This window comes from Kogia breviceps, chromosome 9, assembly GCF_026419965.1.
Source record: "Kogia breviceps isolate mKogBre1 chromosome 9, mKogBre1 haplotype 1, whole genome shotgun sequence".
NCBI lineage: Eukaryota > Metazoa > Chordata > Mammalia > Artiodactyla > Physeteridae > Kogia > Kogia breviceps.
The window spans coordinates 11,731,487-11,750,569 of record NC_081318.1 but is presented as its reverse complement, the minus strand read 5'-3'; the positions used below and the strand labels follow the sequence as shown (position 1 = coordinate 11,750,569).

The 19,083-nt window shown below is 47.9% G+C and overlaps 2 protein-coding genes across 7 annotated transcripts in view; both read left to right on the top strand.

Annotated features, from left to right (window-relative positions):
* Positions 1 to 59: 59 nt before the first annotated feature.
* On the top strand, positions 60 to 17,410 carry CASP2 (caspase 2). Of its 5 annotated transcripts, XR_010842040.1 has the most exons (12): positions 60 to 275; positions 3,578 to 3,728; positions 4,035 to 4,223; positions 4,362 to 4,443; positions 5,032 to 5,126; positions 5,404 to 5,580; positions 11,208 to 11,336; positions 11,489 to 11,579; positions 11,664 to 11,724; positions 14,557 to 14,706; positions 14,847 to 14,956; positions 15,120 to 17,410. XR_010842040.1 is itself a non-coding variant. In XM_059073524.2 (11 exons), the coding sequence occupies exons 1-11, from the start codon at positions 202 to 204 to the stop codon at positions 15,249 to 15,251; spliced, it is 1,380 nt and encodes a 459-aa protein (XP_058929507.1). In that variant the 5' UTR covers positions 99 to 201; the 3' UTR covers positions 15,252 to 17,410. The 5 variants fall into 5 exon arrangements, 2 of the variants coding, with proteins under 2 accessions (XP_058929507.1, XP_066898048.1); XM_059073524.2 differs by lacking the exon at positions 11,664 to 11,724 and having other exon boundaries at positions 99 to 275; XR_010842041.1 differs by lacking the exon at positions 11,664 to 11,724 and having other exon boundaries at positions 113 to 275; positions 5,032 to 5,202.
* A 1,258-nt stretch (positions 17,411 to 18,668) lies between these two features.
* Positions 18,669 to 19,083, top strand: part of CLCN1 (chloride voltage-gated channel 1) — a 36,800-nt gene continuing 36,385 nt past the window's right edge. Inside the window, exon 1 of one of the 2 annotated variants that reach the window (XM_067041942.1) lies at positions 18,669 to 18,710. The gene's annotated coding sequence lies outside the window, so the exon portion shown is untranslated. The remainder of the gene's footprint in view (positions 18,711 to 19,083) is intronic. The other variant, XM_067041941.1, reaches the window with a different exon arrangement.

Sequence of the window (19,083 nt, the reverse complement as noted above, 5' to 3'; positions counted from 1 at the left end):
GGACAGCGAGTCCGCCGCGTGGGTTGTGCGCCTGCGCGCGCTCCGGCGACGGCATGGCCGGCCTCGCGTGGGGGCGGAGCTGGGATAGCAGCGCGCAGGCGCTTTGCGCGCCGGCGGACGGGGGAGGGATGCGGAGGACGCGAGGGCTCGCGGTTTGTTTGGGTTGTGGGCGGTGCGCGCACAGCCCGGGAAAAGCGGGAAATGGCGGCGCCGAGCGCGGGACCCCGGTCCGCCCTCCAGCAAAAGGGGCTGATGACCGCTGATAGGGGGCGCAGGTGAGTGGGGAGGGTCCCAGGGGTCCGTAGTGGGGACCAGGGAGGGAGACGCGGGTTTCAGGCGTATGGCCCTGGCGCCCTCTCCCCTCGGAGCCCCTGGGAGCCGCGGTGTCCACGCTTCCAGCCAAGGGTGGGAGGCCGGCTGAGCCCACGAGCGCGGGCGGGCGGGCGAAACTCTTCTGGGCCTTGTCCCTCTCGAGCAAAGACTCCCCAGCCTCGATTCTTCCAACCCCAGAGGCTCTGAACCAGGGGAGGTCTTTCCAGTTCTGTCAAATCTCGGTTTCGCTTAAAAGATTCTTTATTCTTTCTTTCCCTCGGTTCCCTTTTGAGGAACTAAACTCTGTACTCATAAAAACTGATGAGACATGCACATCTTGGAATTCTGCCTGATGTGCGTTCGTTTCGGATTGAATATATCATGATCCGTATTGCGTTGGGTGTAATGACCAGATTTTCACATAAGTCAGCACAGATTTGAGGGGTTTGAGTACTCTGGGACAAGGAGGTTCCCGAGGCTCCGAGTGTGTCTCAGCCTCTGCCCCAGTTAAATCGTATCATGGCAGACATTACCCAGAATAACATATCTTAATGCCTCCCGGTCCAGACCCAGGTGATGAATTGAGGACTTTGGAACCAGAACCTGCAGAAGGACACAGAATCAAGACTTAAGAATCGCCTTTGTGTCCTTTTGTCCACCCCCTCCCCCCTTTCCCGATGTGTCCTAAAGATTGTGGTTACTTTTGGAAAGTTCACCTTTGAGACTCTCCCCGTAGTATGGAATCCTGCAAGGAGCAGGTGTGTGTAGAATGCATACTGCTTCAAATTAAACCTAATAAGTTATTGATTGAAAATTCAAGTCTACAACTTAGAGTTTAGAACTGAGAGTCGACTAGTGAATTGTGTGGATGATACTGAGTAGGGAGAGGTTTTTTGAGGGGGCTTCTTAATGGAATGTCAACATTTAAGGGCAGACCAAAGGTCCTGTGAAGGAAACGGGGACCTAGTAAGCAGAGAGGGAAACTGGAGAGAATGGTGTCATGGAAACCAAGGGAGGAGAAAGTTTTAAGGAGAAAATGCTACTGGTTAATTAAGGGAAAAAAGTCGAGTAAACCCACCCCACCATGGGTGTGTATCCTGAGGAAATACCCAGAATCCAGCTACGATGTTATTTTGCGATTGAACTATTAACACTTATTTTTACCAGAGTTCATACATGTTGTCATTGTTAACTGCTTTGGTGTGTTCCAAGGTGATTCTTTTTATTAATTAATTAATTTTTGGCTGCATTGGGTCTTTGTTGCTGTGCGCAGGCTTTCTCTAGTTGTGGCGAGCGGGTCTACTCATCGTTGTGGTGCACGGGCTTCTCGTTGCTGTGGCTTCTCGTTGCTGTGGCTTCTCTTTGCGGAGCACAGGCTCTAGGTGCGTGGGCTTCAGTAGTTGTGGCTCGTGGGCTCTAGAGCACAGGCTCAGTAGTTGTGGCGCAGGGGCTTAGTTGCTCGGCGGCATGTGGGATCTTCCCAGACCGGGGCTCGAACCCGTGCCCCCTGCATTGGCAGGCGGATTCTTAACCACTGCGCCACCACGGAAATCCCCAGGATGCATTTTAAGATAGGTTTTTTAAGTTATAATCTGAAGTTGGTACCATATTCCTTTCTCACTGCCATCAGGTCCTTACTGTTGTCATGTATTTGCAAACTGTGACTAAGCAGGCTGGCACACCCTGGATTTATATAAACTAGGCACATAGATGTTATACACTGGAAATGGGATTCTTTATAACATCTTTACTGGAGTATAATTGCTTTACAATAGTGTGTTAGTTGCTGCTATATAACAGAGTGAATCAGCTATATGTATACATATATCCCCATATCTCCTCCCTCTTGTATCTCCCTCTCACCCAGAAATGGGATTCTTTGAGTTCATCAGCAGAAGCTGAACTCTTTCCAAACGCATAGCAAAACTAAGGAATCCTTGAAATGAAGACATCCCTCGTAAACTAAATTACCCAAATAATTTCGCCTTTACATGCTTTAACTCTTCGAGTGATTTCAGGTTATGTGGATTGTTTTTATCATTGGCATTTATCTACTGTGACTTTCTGGCAGACTTTTTACTTAATTCGGTTCTTATAAGATCCTGGTCATTTCTAGTGTTATTTTGTCACAGGAACTTACCGTTTTAAAAACCATAGTTGCAATTGGTAAAAGTAGGCTCAAGAAAATGTGTGTGTGTGTCTGATTTACTTTATGTTGAAGCTGTCCATTGGCTTGAGTTTTTGCCACTGTATTAAATTATTTTAAAACAAAGGATTATTTTAGGGCTTCCCTGGTGGCACAGTGGTTGAGAATCCGCCTGCCAATGCAGGGGACGTGGGTTCGAGCCCTGGTCCGGGAAGATCCCACATGCTGCGGAGCAGCTAAGCCCGTGTACCACAACTACTGAGCCTGCGCTCTAGAGCCTGCGAGCCACGACTACTGAGCCCGCATGCTGCAACTACTGGGGCCCGTGCTCCACAACGAGAGAAGCCACCGCAATGAGAAGCCCGTGCACTGCAGCAAAGAGTAGCCCCCGCTCGCCGCAACTAGAGAAAGCCCTCACACAGCAACGAAGACCCAACACAGCCAAAAATAAATAAATAAAATAAATAAATTTATATATTTAAAAAAAGGATCATTTTAGACTCATATCATATCACTGTCAGCACCTTAGGTAAATAATGTGAAATGTTTTCTGGAATACTCCTTAATGCAAATTGATCAGTCAGACAGAGGAATATTCCTTCTTGTGAGTACGTGTACTTGTGTGTGTATTATTTTTGTCACGATAGATATTTCCCCTCGTCAGACCATTCATCTCAGAAGATGGTGTCAGTTGAACATCCTCCATAAAGGATTGTATATCATTTCCTTATGATCAGTGTGTTACTGCTTAATACTTCTATGATTTTTTTTTTTTGCGGTACGCGGGCCTCTCACTGTTGTGGCCTCTCCCGTTGCGGAGCACAGGCTCCGGACGCACAGGCTCAGCGGCCACGGCTGACGGGCCCAGCCGCTCTGCGGCATGTGGGATCTTCCCGGACCAGGGCACGAACCCGTGTCTCCTGCATCGGCAGGCGGACTCCCAATCACTGCGCCACCAGGGAAGCCCGCTTCTATGATTTTAAGCACGTTCCACAAAATATGTCTCGTTTTTCGTTATCATAAGTCCTGTTCCTTAGGTTTCTCCTACCCACACCTCTTCCGCTCCACTTCTCTGTGCCCGATCTGGTACTTGACAGCTTTTCTGTCTTTTATCTGTAGGATATTGGGAGCGTATGGCATGCATCCTGACCATCAGGAAGCTCTAAAAAAGAACCGAGTGGTGCTAGCCAAACAGCTGTTGCTGAGCGAACTGTTAGAACATCTCCTGGAGAAGGACATTATCACCTTGGAAATGAGGGAGCACATTCAGGTATCTGAAGGCAAAAGAGAAAAGCTAAGGACATATATTAGTGGGAGAAAGAGGAACAGAGCATAGGAAAGTGTGCAAAAGATGCAGTGCTTGACTAAGGAAATGAAAATGCTCTTCTACCCTAGAGCATTTAACAAAAAACATATAGTTCAAGAATAATGGGGGAAGGACTTCCCACATACGTATTTTTCTGTAAAAGGAGTTCTTGAGACGGATGATGCTGTTAACTAGGGGGCTCATCTGGAGAAACAGAAGTACAGCTGGGTAAGTAAATGTGATGTATCGTGTTTTATTCTTGTGTTGTAGGCCAAGGTGTGCAGTTTCAGCCAGAATGTGGAACTCCTCAACTTGCTGCCCAAGAGGGGCCCCCAGGCTTTTGATGCCTTCTGTGCGGCCCTGAGGGAGACCAAGCAGGGCCACCTGGAGGACCTGTTGCTCACAACCCTGGCTGGTCTTCAGCACGCACTGCCACCGGCATGGAGCCCTAGACATGTGGTGTGTTGGGAAGGGTTGGTTTGGAGGGAAAGGCAGTTTTGAGACTGTGGTGAAGTGGGGAACAGGACTAGATTTCTGTATTACTTGGACTGGACCAGCTCCCTAAGGCCTGGTTTGGTGGGTCCTGCTTTCTTACAGTTGAGCCGCGACTACAACTTGAGTCTCCCTTTCCCGGTGTGTGAGTCCTGTCCCCCCCACAAGCAGCGCCGCCTGTCTCCAGGTGAGAACTGAGGGCGTAAAATGGGTCCCGCGGATTGATTTCCGTTTCCTTGACTGGCATCTGACTTTGCCCTGGTGTCAAACCTATTTTCGTTCCTATTGGAACAGTTTCCTCAGTGAATTTGTTAGGGACCAGCAGGACAGTTTAGATGGGCTATGGGTTGGGCCTGTTTTTCTTCCATCAGAGATGGTTTTCTAATGGTGATTGGTCCTTGGAGCAACTTGTGCAGGTAGGAAGTTCCTGCACATAATTGGCCTATCTCCTCTGTAAAGCTTAGTTATGTTATGGTGAGGAAAGACTACATCATGGGCCTCTACCCTGCTGACTGAGTAGCCTAGGGATTAGAACAAGGGTTTTATCGTACACCCCATTCAGTCGTTCACTGAGTTGAGCACTTACTGCTGTATGCAGGGTAAGTGCAGAGGATCCAGCGGTGAGCGAAAGCAAACGGGGTCTCTGCCCCCATAGAGCTTACAAACAAGGGAAGTGAGTGAGACCAGTAATTATTAAAAGGGTGCCTGAGTTATAATGAAGCACTAGGATTGCTGTGTAGATGGTATGCTAGTTTTTCTGCTCTCTATGCCGCAGATACAGTGGAACACTCCCTGGACCATGGAGACGGTCCTCCCGGCCTTCAGGTGAAGTCTTGCACTCCTGAGTTTTATCAGACGCACTACCAGCTGGTGAGTCTTGCAAAATGGCAAGAGGAAAAACGTTGGGAAATGAGATACCCTTCCTGGGCATCTGAACTGAGTTTGTGTATGTACATTTCTCTCCTGCCTTTATTAGTCAGAAAATAATTGCTGATTGAATGTGTTCTGTAGGTATGTCTATATTTGACCTGGTGGGATTAAGAAGAAGAACGTGATGTCTTTGTTTTTTTGAAATGTCTCATCTAGTGGGGGAGGCGTAGTTTCTGTCCTCAAGAAGCTCATGGTCTAATCGGCCTCCCCTCCCCAGGCCTATAGGTTGCAGTCTCGGCCTCGTGGCCTGGCACTGGTGCTGAGCAACGTGCACTTCACAGGAGAGAAAGACCTGGAATTCCGCTCTGGAGGGGATGTGGACCACAGCACTCTAGTCACCCTCTTCAAGCTCTTGGGCTACAAAGTTCATGCTCTTCTTGACCAGACTGCACAGGTACCCGAGGCAGGACATGCAGACATGTGCGTTAGAGGATGGGGCAACACTTGGGGGCCAGAAACATCCATGCTCCTCTGCCTGCTGGGTTGTGCCTTACTAGAGTTATGTTCTCTCCCTACCTTTTACTTGCTGTGTTCTGCCTCCCATCTTGCAATCTAGTTTAAAAAAAAAAAAAAAAAAAGGCGGGGGGGGGGGGCCTTCCCTGGTGGCACAGTGGTTGAGAATCCGCCTGCCAATGCAGGGGACATCCCGCATGCAGCAGAACAACTAAGCCTGTGCTCTGGAGCCCACGAGCCACAACTACTGAGCCCGCCTGCCGCAACTACTGAAGCCTGTGTGCCTAGAGCCCGTGTTCCGCAACAAGAGAAGCCCGGATACCGCAATGAAGAGTAGCCCCCGCTCGCCACAACTAGGGAAAGCCCGTGCGCAGCAACGAAGACCCAACACAGCCAATAAATAAATAAATAAATAAATAAATAAATAGAAAACAAAACAAAAGAGAGAAAGGATTCAGGCCAGCCAGCTGCCTGGGTGTTGACTTCTCAGGGTGGCTGTGTGCTCCCTGAGTAAGAATAGTCCAGGGTCGGGTTCTCACTTTGACATGCTCAGCAACTTGATTCCCGGTCCCTCAGGTGGTGAGATACTGATATGCACCCAGCCAACTAAGAAAAGATATTTATAAGTCAGGGTTACACAGGACAGTGACTTCTTGGTTGACGTTGCTGCTTAGGAGTCCAGTTCTCAAGATTACGTTGGCAGATAAAATTCTTACAAATGAAAGTTTGCTAGAATTGTCCTTGTAAATACTGTTTTGTGGTCATTTCGTGAATTAACCTATTTTTTTTTTTCCTTTGGGCTGTGTTGGGTCTTTGTTGCTGCGCAGGGGCTTTCTCGAGTTGCAGTGAGCGGGGGCTACTCTTCATTGCAGTGCGCAGGCCTCTCATTGTGGTGGCTTCTCCTGCTGCAGAGCGTGGGCTCTAGGTGCGTGGGATTCAGTAGTTGTGGCGCACGGGCTTAGTTGCTCCGCGGCATGTGGGATCTTCCCAGACCAGGGCTCAAACCCATGTCCCCTGCATTGGCAGGTGGATTCTTAACCACTACGCCACCAGGGAAGTCCCTAACATAACCTATTCTTATCAGTTGTGTGGCCACAAGACAGATCTTAACGTAGATTACTTCTGAATTAGATTCCTGCAGGTCATAAGCATTTTTGTTATGAGTTAGTCCCCTTTAGCCTCAATTACCGGTCTGTACCACTGACTTTGTTACCTTTAGGTAGCTCTGTTTTGGAATTGAAAATAGTCCATTGAAAATTAATACTAATTATTTATTTTGATTCCAGAATAATAGTGCTTTCCTAAACTTGCCTTTGGGAATATCCGTGGTAAAATTAAGGTTTCTAGAAGATTCTCTGTGATCTATTGAGGTAGGGTGGTCAGCATTGTCTATGGTCTTCATTTCTGTTTCTCAGCTGTCTTGCTTCTGTGAGAATAATTATGTATTTGCTAAATTTGGGGTAAGGCCAGATTCATTGGTAGGGACCTGAATGTTGTTCTTTACATGCTGTTAGCAGCTTCCCAATAATGGCTCAGGCAAAGAAGTAAACCTACCCTTGCTTCAAAGCCATGGCTGGAACAGCTCCTTTCTGCATCAAGTATTCACGTAGGTTATATGCTTTCCTGAGAGATCTGCTGGGCATGAAGGGAGTAAAGGTGGGACAACAGCTGCAATTCTTACAGAGGGAATCCTATTAGAAGGTCACGTAACAAAATGAATGCTATTTTCATTTCTTTACAGGTTTTGGTCTAGTCATTTTTTTTTACTAGGAATTTATTATGTCATGGTTTTCCAAATTTTATGCAGTTGGTAAGGGATTTTTATGTGCTTGATAGTTAAAGATACATCACTAAGCACTAGGTCAGCTGTGTACTACTGATTCTTCTTAGAGACAGTAGCTTCGATGGGCCTGTGGGCCCACTTCACAAATGCCATTCCCTGATGCAGATTCCAGGACCTGTTGGATTCTGATTCTCCGGTTACGTTGTTCTATAACTTGAATTGCAGTGGAGTTCAATTTTGAGCACCTTATAACAGGGGGCAACTATGTTAGCTGCCAGAGATTTTTTAAAATGTGGATCTTGAGTTCAAGGGACCTCAGTTAGACGAGGGAGCCTTGACATCGGTTTAAAAAAAAAGAAAGAGGCACATCCCCTTATTTCCTAATGACAACGAAAGACTAGAGACAGTGTCTTCTACAGTAGTTAAGAGGAAGAAACCATCACCTGGGTAGATGTGGTGAGAAGGATAAGTGGAGGATGTGAGAATTAAGCTGCCCGTGAAGGATGGAAGCTACTGAGGCAGAGAGGAGGAGTGAAGGGGCCGTATGCAGGGAGAACAGCATACAGATTAGAAATGTGTGTGTGAGGGACCTTGTGAGTGAACCAAATGTCTAGGGCACAGGAGTTCCAAAAATGAGATCGGAGAAAAAGGGACCAGAGGGCACAGGGCCTTGAATGTCTTCCCAAAGGAATTGGGCTTCCTTGTGTTGACATTAGAACATCGTTAGTAGTTTCTGAATAGAAAGGTGACATATTCACAGTGATGATTCAGGAAGATGAATATGACAGTAATAAATGAGGTAGAGACCAGTGGCGGGGAATACAGTTTGGAGTTAATATCATAATGCCAGTATGAGATGGTGGGGGCCTGGACGGGATAGTGGACCAAAAGGAAAAGAATATATGTGAAAAATAGTATAATGGAATGATTGTACCGTCAGTGCTTTGTGATTAAATAACTACCTATGGAAGAAGATGGAAAACGTAAGGAATTGAGGGCCTCAGAGGAAGTCAGGACCAAAGGTGTAAATTTGGGAACTACTTGTGTAGGAAAAAGACTTTCAGTAATGAGAGATTATAACCTTTGAGAAAAAGCAGAAGGGCTGCGACTTAACCTTCGGGATATCACCCTCCATGTATCCTAGTCCTCAGCTCTGGAGATTCAGAAACATGAGGAGGACATTGCAGAATCCATTTCTGACAGTGGTCAATCGAACTTTCAGATGCAGTTAAAACCAGGTAGCGACAGTGGGTGTGATAATTTGGTGTACGAGGCATCTGTACAGGATACTATCTTTCTGATAGAACATCTCAGGAGGCTCAATTCTTCAAAAAAAAAAAAAAAAAAAAAAACGTTTTGGCCATGCCACAAGGCATGCAGGTTCTTAGTTCCCCGACCAGGGATTGAACCTGTGCTCCCTGCAGTGGAAGCGTTGAGTCTTAACCACTGGACCTCAGGGCAAGTCCCTCAAGTCTTTTATGTAATTATTTGGTGGGCAAAGAGACATAACCAAGAAAATTTAGATCCTCTTTTTCTCCCCGTATTATTCCTTTTTGCTTTAGAGATAATTCCATTTAAAAATTGGAGATAGTGTAGTCTCAGAGAAGCATTTCGCCTGACAGTGCTGGAGAGCACGCTGGCACCGTCACCGCTCACGTAGGTGTTCAGTGCTTCTGTTTCTCATCAGAGTCTTTTCTTCTTGCATCTACCTCATGAGTTTTACTACTTCTAGAATTAACAGTTTATTGTCTATTAGGAAATGAGATACACTTTAAAGTGGCAGGTTTCCGTTCACCATGTGGTGGTATTGGTTTGTAACTTGCATTTGGTCACAGGCGGATTGGAGGGTATAGGGGCAAGCTGTGGGTCATCTCTGGAAAATACAGCTGCCGGGAAAATTTGGGGTATCATTTCAGGGAGTTCACAGGTTATTCTTTTCTTCTGTGTCCCCCAGCCAAAAACACATGGAAGTGTTAAGAGCCCTGCTATTTATAGAAATTCTGTAATTTTATCAGAAATAGATCTAGAGATCCTATTTTAAGCTATGCTACTTTTGGAAAAACTTCCCCAAATGACTAACCCCCATTTATTGAATGGTTTAATCTTATTAAATTCAGTTACAAAGCCCGTGTGTTCTTAACTTTGGGCTTCGTTGTCTTCTCTTTACTGACCTAGTAATCTCACTTAAGTTCAAAATGCTCCTGAGCGCCTAACCTGTATATTTATTCCCTTCTTGGAGCAAAATGAACTTCACCCATTACATGTTAAATTCTGTTACAGTCAACTCCAGAGGAGCCGTCATACTTATGTAGACTCTTGAGATGATACATTCTTAAAATGAATGAATTTTGGATATCTTTTATTACCTTAAGATCTCCAATATTATGGTTGGGTTCTGTTTGCTCAGAAAATACGCGTGCTCTTTCGGCACAGCCAGTTTCTCCATTTCCAGTGAAACTGCAGACTTTCAAGTCTCTTATTAAGTCTCAATTATGTGCAAACGGAACTATTCCAAACAGATAAGTAGTTCTCAAACGTTAGCACATCAGGATTACCTGGAGGGCTTGTGAAAGCACAGTTTGCTGGGGGCCAAGCAAGACTTGGCGGTTCTTACAGGTTCCCCGGTGCTGCTGATGCTGCTGTTTTAGGGGCCACACTTGGAGAATCACTGCATTGTATTATACAAGTGTGTGTTTTATTGGGGGCTGTGTATGGGCTGTTAGACATGTGTGTACTATAACTGTTCTACCTAGATAGCATATTCTTCATTATATTTTGATCAAGTTCACAGTAAAATGAGCTTGTTGTCTCTCTGCTCGTCTCAGAGACAATCCAGACATCTTGAGTTGTAGAGGGAGACATAGGTTTAAAAGTTTGTATCATATTATTATACTGTTAGGTATAATGCCTCAGTTAGAGTATTATTCATATATTTCAGTCTAGTGCAAGATCAAGAAGATTCTTAAGTTAGACTACACGGTTTCTTTGAAAAAATAATATTGTTAACTCTTCATGAGACAAGCACATTGTAATGGCAGATCTTTGCAATATGTGCCAGACATAGTGATAAGTCCTTTGTATGCCATATCTCATTTAATCTTTACAAACTTGGAGGAAATGGGTGCCTAATTGTCTTACAAAATGGGTATTAGAGCCTTGAGGGGCTCAATAACTTGTTCTAATTTATGAACCTAGGGATCCAGCTTAGGTCTGCCTGATCCCTTCACCCATATATGTAGTCATGACCCCGTGCAGAATCCTCCATAGCGTGTGTGCTTCCATGGACAGAGCATTTTATACAGACGTCATCACTGTCTCTGGGAACTTAAATTCTCAGACAGAAGACAGCAAAGAAGTACCGCTGTGCTCTGCTCTCAGGGTCCTGTGAGCCCTGTGTCACACAGCAGCTCCTGCAGCTGTTACGGTTTACCTGGCGGTCCCTTTGTGCCGTGTGTATACCAGGGCCTGTGCTCTGAAGAAGGATCAGGTTGATGATTGGAGAACGGATAAAGCTAACTAGCTCGTGCACGATTAGCCTCATTAATATCTTGCTTTAACCCAGGAGTTGTTAACATACCTCAGTGAGTCTGTGAATTGTAAAATTACACTCAGAATTTTGTCTGAAGTCATGCAGTTTTCTGGTGCATCTCTGACTTCACTTACCATTGACCACAGGAATGCAGGGGACACGCTGCACCTTCTGATAGCTTAGGGTTTCGGACACTGAAGAAAAGCTTACACTGGTGCTGACTAGTGAACAACGCTAAGAGTTCTCTTTCTTCTAGGAGATGCAAGAGAAGCTCCGGAATTTTGCGCAGCTTCCCGCTCACCGAGTCACGGACTCCTGCATAGTGGCGCTTCTCTCCCACGGTGTGGAGGGCGGCGTCTATGGCGTGGACGGCACGCTGCTTCAGGTGCGTGCCGCCCCGAGGCCGCAGCTCCGCGAGCTGGGCCGCTTCACCTCCCGCCTGCCCCTCTCTCCGGCGGCGGCGGCTCCCCTTGTGTGTAGGACTCAGGAGGCCGCACTGACCACCAACCTCCCTTCTCCCTTATTTGTCTCTGGCAGCTACAAGAGGTTTTTCGGCTCTTCGACAATGCCAACTGCCCGAGCCTACAGAACAAACCGAAAATGTTCTTCATCCAGGCCTGCCGCGGAGGTGAGTGCCCTGGCACACCGGCACCTGGGTGTGGCTCCTGGGCAGCCTCCCACCAGCTCTCACTTTCCTGTTTGCTCCTCTCAGGTGCTAGCGGATCCCTTGGGCACCTCCTTCTGTTCACTGCTGCCACCGCCTCTCTTGCTCTGTAAGTGTCTCCCAATGCATGGGGTGTGCTGGGACTTGGGCAGCCCGTGGCTCTCAGGTTGGTCAGCTCTCTGTGCACTGCCACATCCTGTCCTCCAGACGCTCTTTGCCAGTGTCTTTGCCTTCTTTCCTGAGGACGCTTCCTTCTTTCTGTGCTTATTAATAACCCTGATGCGCTTTTTTGGTTACTCATTCCAGTTAAGGATTTTGCGGCTGTCTCCGCTTCCTAGCCCTCTCACTTTATCCTCTTCCTCTTTTTTTTCTCCACCTCTCCTCCCCCTTTCCGCTTTCTCCTTTTACTTCTCGTCTCACCTACACTCCATTCTTGTCTCCTCCCTTCTCTGTGTCACTCACGTGCCGGGCAGGAAAGCAGCGCAGAAGCCCCAGGTCAGCCTTTGGCTCGTGCTGTTCTGTGAGCTGCTGCTGTCCCTCTTCTTTCTTGCACGGAGTCTCTTTCACCCCTTGGAGAGCCAGGACTCCCCGACTAGGTTCCAAAGACATGGAGGCCTGCTTCTCATCTTGGAGGAAAACAGTAATAATTAAAAGCTCTAAATGCGGAGTCAAATTCTGCCTCTACCACTGACTAGTTACGTCAAGTTAGAGAAGTTGCTTGATGTCCCTGCACCTTAGTTTCCTCAGTATCAAACGTAGATAATCATCAGACCTACTTCATAAGGTCAGGCTGTTGTGATGATTAAGTGAAATGGTTCGTACGAAGGACTTAACTTAGCACAGTGCCTGGCTCATAGGAGATCCACGGAAAATGCCAGCTCTGACTGTTAGCTCATGATCCGTGCCCCTTAAGGGGCTGGTAGTTTGATTTAAAGGTCACTTTGTCCAAGCATTCAAATAATACATTTTTTACATGTGTGTGTGGAGTAGCAGATAGATCCTTTCAGGGAAAAGGGGGCAATGCAATATGACAAGCATACCAAGATTAAAAAGATATCCCCTTCGCCCCCCCAAAAAAAAGGTGTGCTGAGCCAGAAGTGGGCCCGAATCTGATTTGAAAACGGAGCGTCTGCGTCAGTCATATGTAATGAGATGTGGCTGACCTCGTGATAATATACCTTCAGCTACAGCTGAGAGTTTGGACTTTGGACTGTGACAGATAATAGTACAGAGCTGTTGGGAGCTTACGTAAGAAATAATGCGGCAAGTTTTTTTATTTCGGGACGATTACCATGGCAGGAAACGGTGCTAAGGAAAGAGTATGTGCAGCAGGAACTTACTTCCTTAAGCGCCTGCTGTGTCCCCGGGCTCAGAGCACTACCCGATGTGTAGTAGCCCTTCATAAACATTGAATGAATGGATGGAAGTTAATCTGCCTAAAAAGCGTAGCAATAGTACAAAAAACATATGGGGATACTGTGAAAAAACAACATTTATTCATTAATAGATCTGAGACACAAAGGCAAGGGAGGAGTCTCCTTTCTCTTGAGGGACACGTTCAGCTTGGCCTATTTCCTTTAGGAGGTGTCACTAGCAAAATAAAAGGAAATAAACATGTTCATGATCATTTTCTCCTCCTGTGTTCAGAGATTATATACAAATACTAGACCTGGATAGGGAAGAATTGCTCTCTTCTGGGCTAACGTGAATCTTCTCTCTAAAATTAAATCCTTCAAGGCATGACCAGTAGCCAGCTCTTCCTTTGAAAGCCTGAGCTCAACTGTCTTCTGCTGTATTTCGTTAACATAATTGATACCTGTAAGAAGGACCGCCCCACCCCGGGTGACTGGCTCCTAAACTGGAGTGTAAGCTCCAGAAGGGCGGGGACTTTTTCTTCACTATATCCCTACGGCTTCAAACAAAAACAGCGCCTGGCATATGGCGGTTGCTCAATAAATTTTTACGGGATCAGTGAATCTTGGTCATTTTCTGCACAGATCTTCAAGCTTCACTCCCGTTTTAGGCTGTCTTGGGGGTCATATGGAGCAGGAGATGTAAAAAAAAGCATACTTACTCTCTTACCTTTGGCATGACAAGCTGTGTGTCCTTGTGTCTCTTTCCTACCACCCCCAAAACAGCAGCATCAGAAAAAGAACATATCTTGGGGTAGATAAGGCCTAGGTCAGGAGGTTGGGCACGTGCTCAGGGTATGTTGAGAATCCACTGCTAATATCGAATGATAGTGTTCTTGTTACATTGCATAGGAGAAAATAGTCAAATTTTCCCAATTTTAAGTTTCTTTAAATTTCTTTCAAATTTTGCACGCCAGCTACAGTTTGGCTTATGACATTAATAAACAATAAGTGATGTAAAAATACCCCAGACACCCTGAAAACAGCTGATCATGCTTAGTTTTATAATTTGTTTATTGATACATAGATTTGAGGTGGTAGTTTTCATATAGCATAAATGTAGTCATCATATTTTTGGTTTATTGTTTTTCTTTTTTATGTAATAAAACTAAATATATCAATATTTTATTGTGTATTGCAATAAGGAGCATTTTGACTTCCAGGAATATTGACAATTGAACAAGTGAATCATGGACGCAGATGGCTTTTCATTCTGTTTACAAGGAGTATTTGATTCAGCACTTCCCCTGTCTTATACGGCGTGGACAGAGCTCAGGCTGTGTACATGTGCGTGTGATTGGGCACGGTGTCCGGCCCGCCATGGGCACCCTCTGTGTGACCGGTGTCCTCTGGCAGAGGAGTGGGACTCATGGCGTTCGTTCGTTTGTTTTTTAATTCATCAGCCACAGGTTGGAGGCAACAGCTGGAAATGGTTCTTCCCAGTCAAGGTTGCAGGGAGCTCGGGCTTGCCTGTGACGGGCCCCAGAGAGGAAATGACCTCTTTGTCCGCTCTGTCTGCCTCCGTACAGATGAAACAGACCGTGGGGTCGACCAGCAAGACGGGAAGAACCATGAGGGATCCGCCGAGTGCGAGGAGAGCGATGCCAGCAGAGAGGAGGGGCTGAAGATGCGACTGCCCACTCGCTCGGACATGATTTGTGGCTACGCCTGCCTCAGAGGTACCGTGAGCTCCAAAGGAGAGATCCAGAAGGTGGCGGCTCCCTCTGACGGGGGAGGGGGCGGGTGCCGGCGAGGTCCGCCCAGCCGCGTGAGGGTGCCCGGGACCTTCCCCGCGCGCTCACCGCTGTCCTGGTCGCAGGGACCGCTGCCATGCGCAACACCAAGCGGGGCTCCTGGTACGTGGAGGCCCTCGCTCAGGTGTTCTCTGAGAGGGCCCGTGACAAGCATGTGGCCGACATGCTCGTGGAGGTGAGTCGGCTCAGCGGCGCCGGGAACCTTCTGCGTCCCCGCGCTGTTCTACCTTCCTCCGCCCTTGCCCTGTTTCTCACAGTCTCCCCACCCTTCCTCCTCTGCTGGGACCCTGGAAACACCCGCTCCTCAGACCGCGGGCCCTGGGTTTCTGCCTTTGCAGGTGAACGCGCTCATCAAGGAGCGTGAAGGCTACGCCCCGGGCACGGAGTTCCACCGATGCAAGGAGATGTCCGAGTACTGTAGCACCCTGTGCCGTCACCTCTATCTCTTCCCGGGACACCCTCCCACGTGAGGCCACCTCCCGTCACCCGAGCCTCGCGGAGGCCGCTGGACCACAGGAGGCGAGATGGAGCCTCCTCTCTCCAGGACACACGGTTTCTGTCCCTCCCCCTCAGGGATTGGGAATATCCCAGGCTCATTTCACACGCCCATTGTCTCCACCTTTGACCTCGGACTACAGGCCGCCTCCTCCCGTGGGAGGCTCTCTCCCTGTGGAACCAGCTCCGGCTGGACTTGTCGCAAGGAGTCATTGGCCTCAGTTGAGGGACCTGGCAGATGATGTTACGAACATAGTGTCTCTCGGTGGGGAGAGGGCGTGCGTGCGTGCGCGTTTCCTAGACGCTTGTGTACGGTGTCTGCCCCCAGGGCTCTGGTCGGAGGCGTTTGGTGGTGGCTTTTATTGCTTCAGTCGAGGTGTCTCAGAGGTCATCTCCTATCTTTTCTGTCACTTCCCAGCCCCGTTAGTCTCAGAGTGAGAGTTCGGAATGTGTCCTGGTGTAACATAGACCTTTTTCATTTGGTTTCAGAAGGTCAAGCAGGACAGGAGTCACTCCCTGCTGCTGTGGGTGGGCCCTTACCTGTGCATTCATTCCCTTCGGTTCCAGAACGTCACCCCCTGGAAGGACTGTCCTCTCAGCTCCACCCTTGGCTCCTTGGGGCTCAGGGAATCCAGCGTTTGGCGGAGGTTAGGGTTTGGATGCCTTGTATCTGTTGCTTGTTGATCTTTGCCCATGGAAGTTTCAAAGATCTTTAAATTGGTCTCTCTCTGAGCTTTGTACCTGAAATGGGCCTTGCAGGGAGTGTCTGCAGAGGCAGATAAGAGTGGTACGCTTGCTCATACTTTGTAATCTGTCACCTCATCCTCGTTTTTCTTCCTGTGAAGTGTCCCCTCTATAAAAGCTTCCTAGTTGTTATCTCCCTACTTCCTGTTTCTCCCCTCTTTACCTTCATCCCATCCTGTTCACTGCTGCCACCAGCTCTGTCTAAAATACTGCTTAATTGGATCATTTGGCTGCTCAAGGATGTGATGTAGTACCTTGTTCCCTCTTTCTGCTTCAGTATTAAATCCCCTCTTGATTTTATGTGGCCTATTTCCCCTTCCCGTTATGACTCTCCATTTCAGGGAGACCAGTGCTATATATGTTATTTGTTCACCCTAGAAGCCATCTTCATCTGTGCTTTTATGAAACTTGCCTCTTCTTAAAGGCCTTCTCTTTTGCTGCTGTTGTTGCCCCTTTCAATCCAGTCTCTGCATGACAGATTTTGGTTTGGGTTTTTAAATATAAATCTGATGCTGTTACTCCCCTGCTTGGAACCCTCTGGTTTCCTATCACACCTCAAATAAAATCCAGACTCATTACCTTGGCCTGCGGGGCCTCATTAAGTGCTGATTTCCCTGTAAGCAACAGCCCACTGCCGTCCTCAGTTTCTCAAACATTCTGAGGTCTTTCCTGCCCATGGCCATCAAACACTCTTCTAGGGTCCACTGAGCTCCACGCCTCACCACTCTTGGCTCCGGTGGCTTTTCTTTATCGTTCAAGTCTGAGCTTAAATGCCACCTTTTTGTGGAGGCCTTCCCAGGCCCTTCTGTGTCTAAGAATCGTGTTTCTTTATCCCTGTGTCCTGTTTAATCCCCCTTGTTGCACTCAGCACAATGCATAATCAGCAGTCAGCACGCTTCACTTGTTCATTCCTGTCTCCACTTGAAGCTCCGTGAGAGCAGAAACCTTGTCTCTCTTGTTCACTGATATGTACCCAGTGCCTGGCATGTCGTGGGTCTTCGATAAATGTTTGCGGAAGGAAGCAACCCTAGCTAGACTCCTACTTTTTGACAAAATTTCCCTTTTGGCAAAATACCCAGTTGAGTATTTGTACTCTGTATTTTCCCACGTGTTTTGTTGTATCCACTCGTATTATTAGCCCCTGAAGACAGAAGTCACACATAGGACAGCTGTTGCCACACCTCCCGTGGTGCCGGGCGCAGCGCTCAGCCTCTCGCCGTTCAGGTGCTTGGTGATTACGTGCTCTGCACGGGTTCGGAGACTTGTCACCAAGTCCTGCCCTTGGCCCAGTATCGTATGGAAGTATTTGGGTGACAGAACTTTCCTCTTCCCGCTGCCAGGATTTTGTATTGCCATCTGGTGCCAAATAAACACTCATATTTATTACCGATGTGTGCCTGATGTCTCTGTGTCTGTAGACAGTCTGTGTTCTGAAGCCCACTTACTTCCATTGCCTTAGCTTCTTACAGCGTTCCTCACCACCTCCCAAGGCATACCCAGAGCTGAACACCTCTCGTTTTGCTGCCAGGTCTTTTTTATACAGCCAGAGCCACACCTCGGATGAGCCCATCTCCATTGCCACGGCCACAGGCAACTGCCCAAAATACGGCTGCCAGCACCGGGATTCCTCGTGGTCGGAAGACACGGAAGAGTCATTGGCCAGCAGCGTTGGTTCTGGCTTGCTTAGGTTATGGGATGGAGGCTGGAGAAACAGATTGAGCTAGAATAGGATGAGGAGGATCCTAGAATTCCCTGTCTCACGTGATCCAATTTGGATTTAAGGTTTTCCAGGCTGGGTATAGATCGTAAGAGAATTCTCGGGCAGCATGGAAGAGGTCTAAGCGGTGGGCTGTGTAACCTGGGGAGTTCTCGCGGCGTGATGTGTCTACGCCCAGAGAGGTAGGTGTACACACGCAGGTGGGCTACGGGGGGTTAACACGTTCTGTTGGAGCATTGTGGTAGGAAGCTGCTGTGGGCCTTGGGGGAAGGAAGCCTGTCCAGGAATCCAGGGGAGGAAGAGTTGAGAGGGATTAAGTTGAGCTGAAACATCACTGGGCGGAGGAGAGGGACTGACCTGGGGAAGTGGGCTGGGCCCCGGGGACCTTCTCCAGGGATGGGAGGTGGAGACACAGCCTCGGTTGTGGGGGGGGCACTGCAATAGTGGAAGGAAAGAGTTTGGGAGGCGCGGTGTGTTAGGGATTAGAGAGCAGCCTATGCTGAGCTGGATTCCATGGCCTTCCCGCCCCACCCTTGAATAAGGGTATCAGGTTGAATTTCAGAGCTCTGTCCCCTCTGCCAGGGGATTTTCTAAAATTATACCCCATCCCTGAGCTGGGGGCGGCCGTTTGCTGCCCTCCCCCATCCTGTTTCCTGTAATAGGGAAGAGGAAAACAGGAAGAAATGGGGCAGATGGGATATGAACAGAGGGGGAAAGTGGTCTGAGGAGAAGAGGTTCATGACAGCTATAGTTGCCCGAGCGCTCGGTGCGTGCGTCTCCCAGGCGCGGTGCAGCTTTACCCCACCCTCCCACAGGCCAGGAGGGCGTCATCTCCCGGGTTCTTTTTCAGAAGTGGAAGATGAGCCTCAGAGACTTCAATTATCCAAAAAAAAAAAAAAAAAAAAAAGATGGAGCTTCAAGGACATGGACTCTAGAATTAAATCGATGGCAAATGATGGCTTGGCCTTTTAAGGTATCCGAGACCGTGGCTAATGTACCTAACCTCACCCTTATCTAAACACAGGGAAATCATTGCTACCTTAAAAGGATGAAAGCCGTGACCCTGTGAGGAGGAACGCACGGTGGATCCCACGGGGTTAACGCATTGCAGATGCTGTTAACCATCTCACGGAATGAGCTTCAGTTTAATGACACGAGTTAACATTCAGAGCTCACTTTGGGGCAGGCGCTGTGACTTTCGCGTGCGTTCTTTTCTCTCTGTAACCCTCAAGTTACTGCCTTTCTGAGGAAACGGAGGCCAGGGTGGGAAACAACCTGTCAACTTGAGTTTGTGCCCTCAGCTAACAATATTGCTTCTGTGACTTTTTTCTTAGCATGAGATTTTT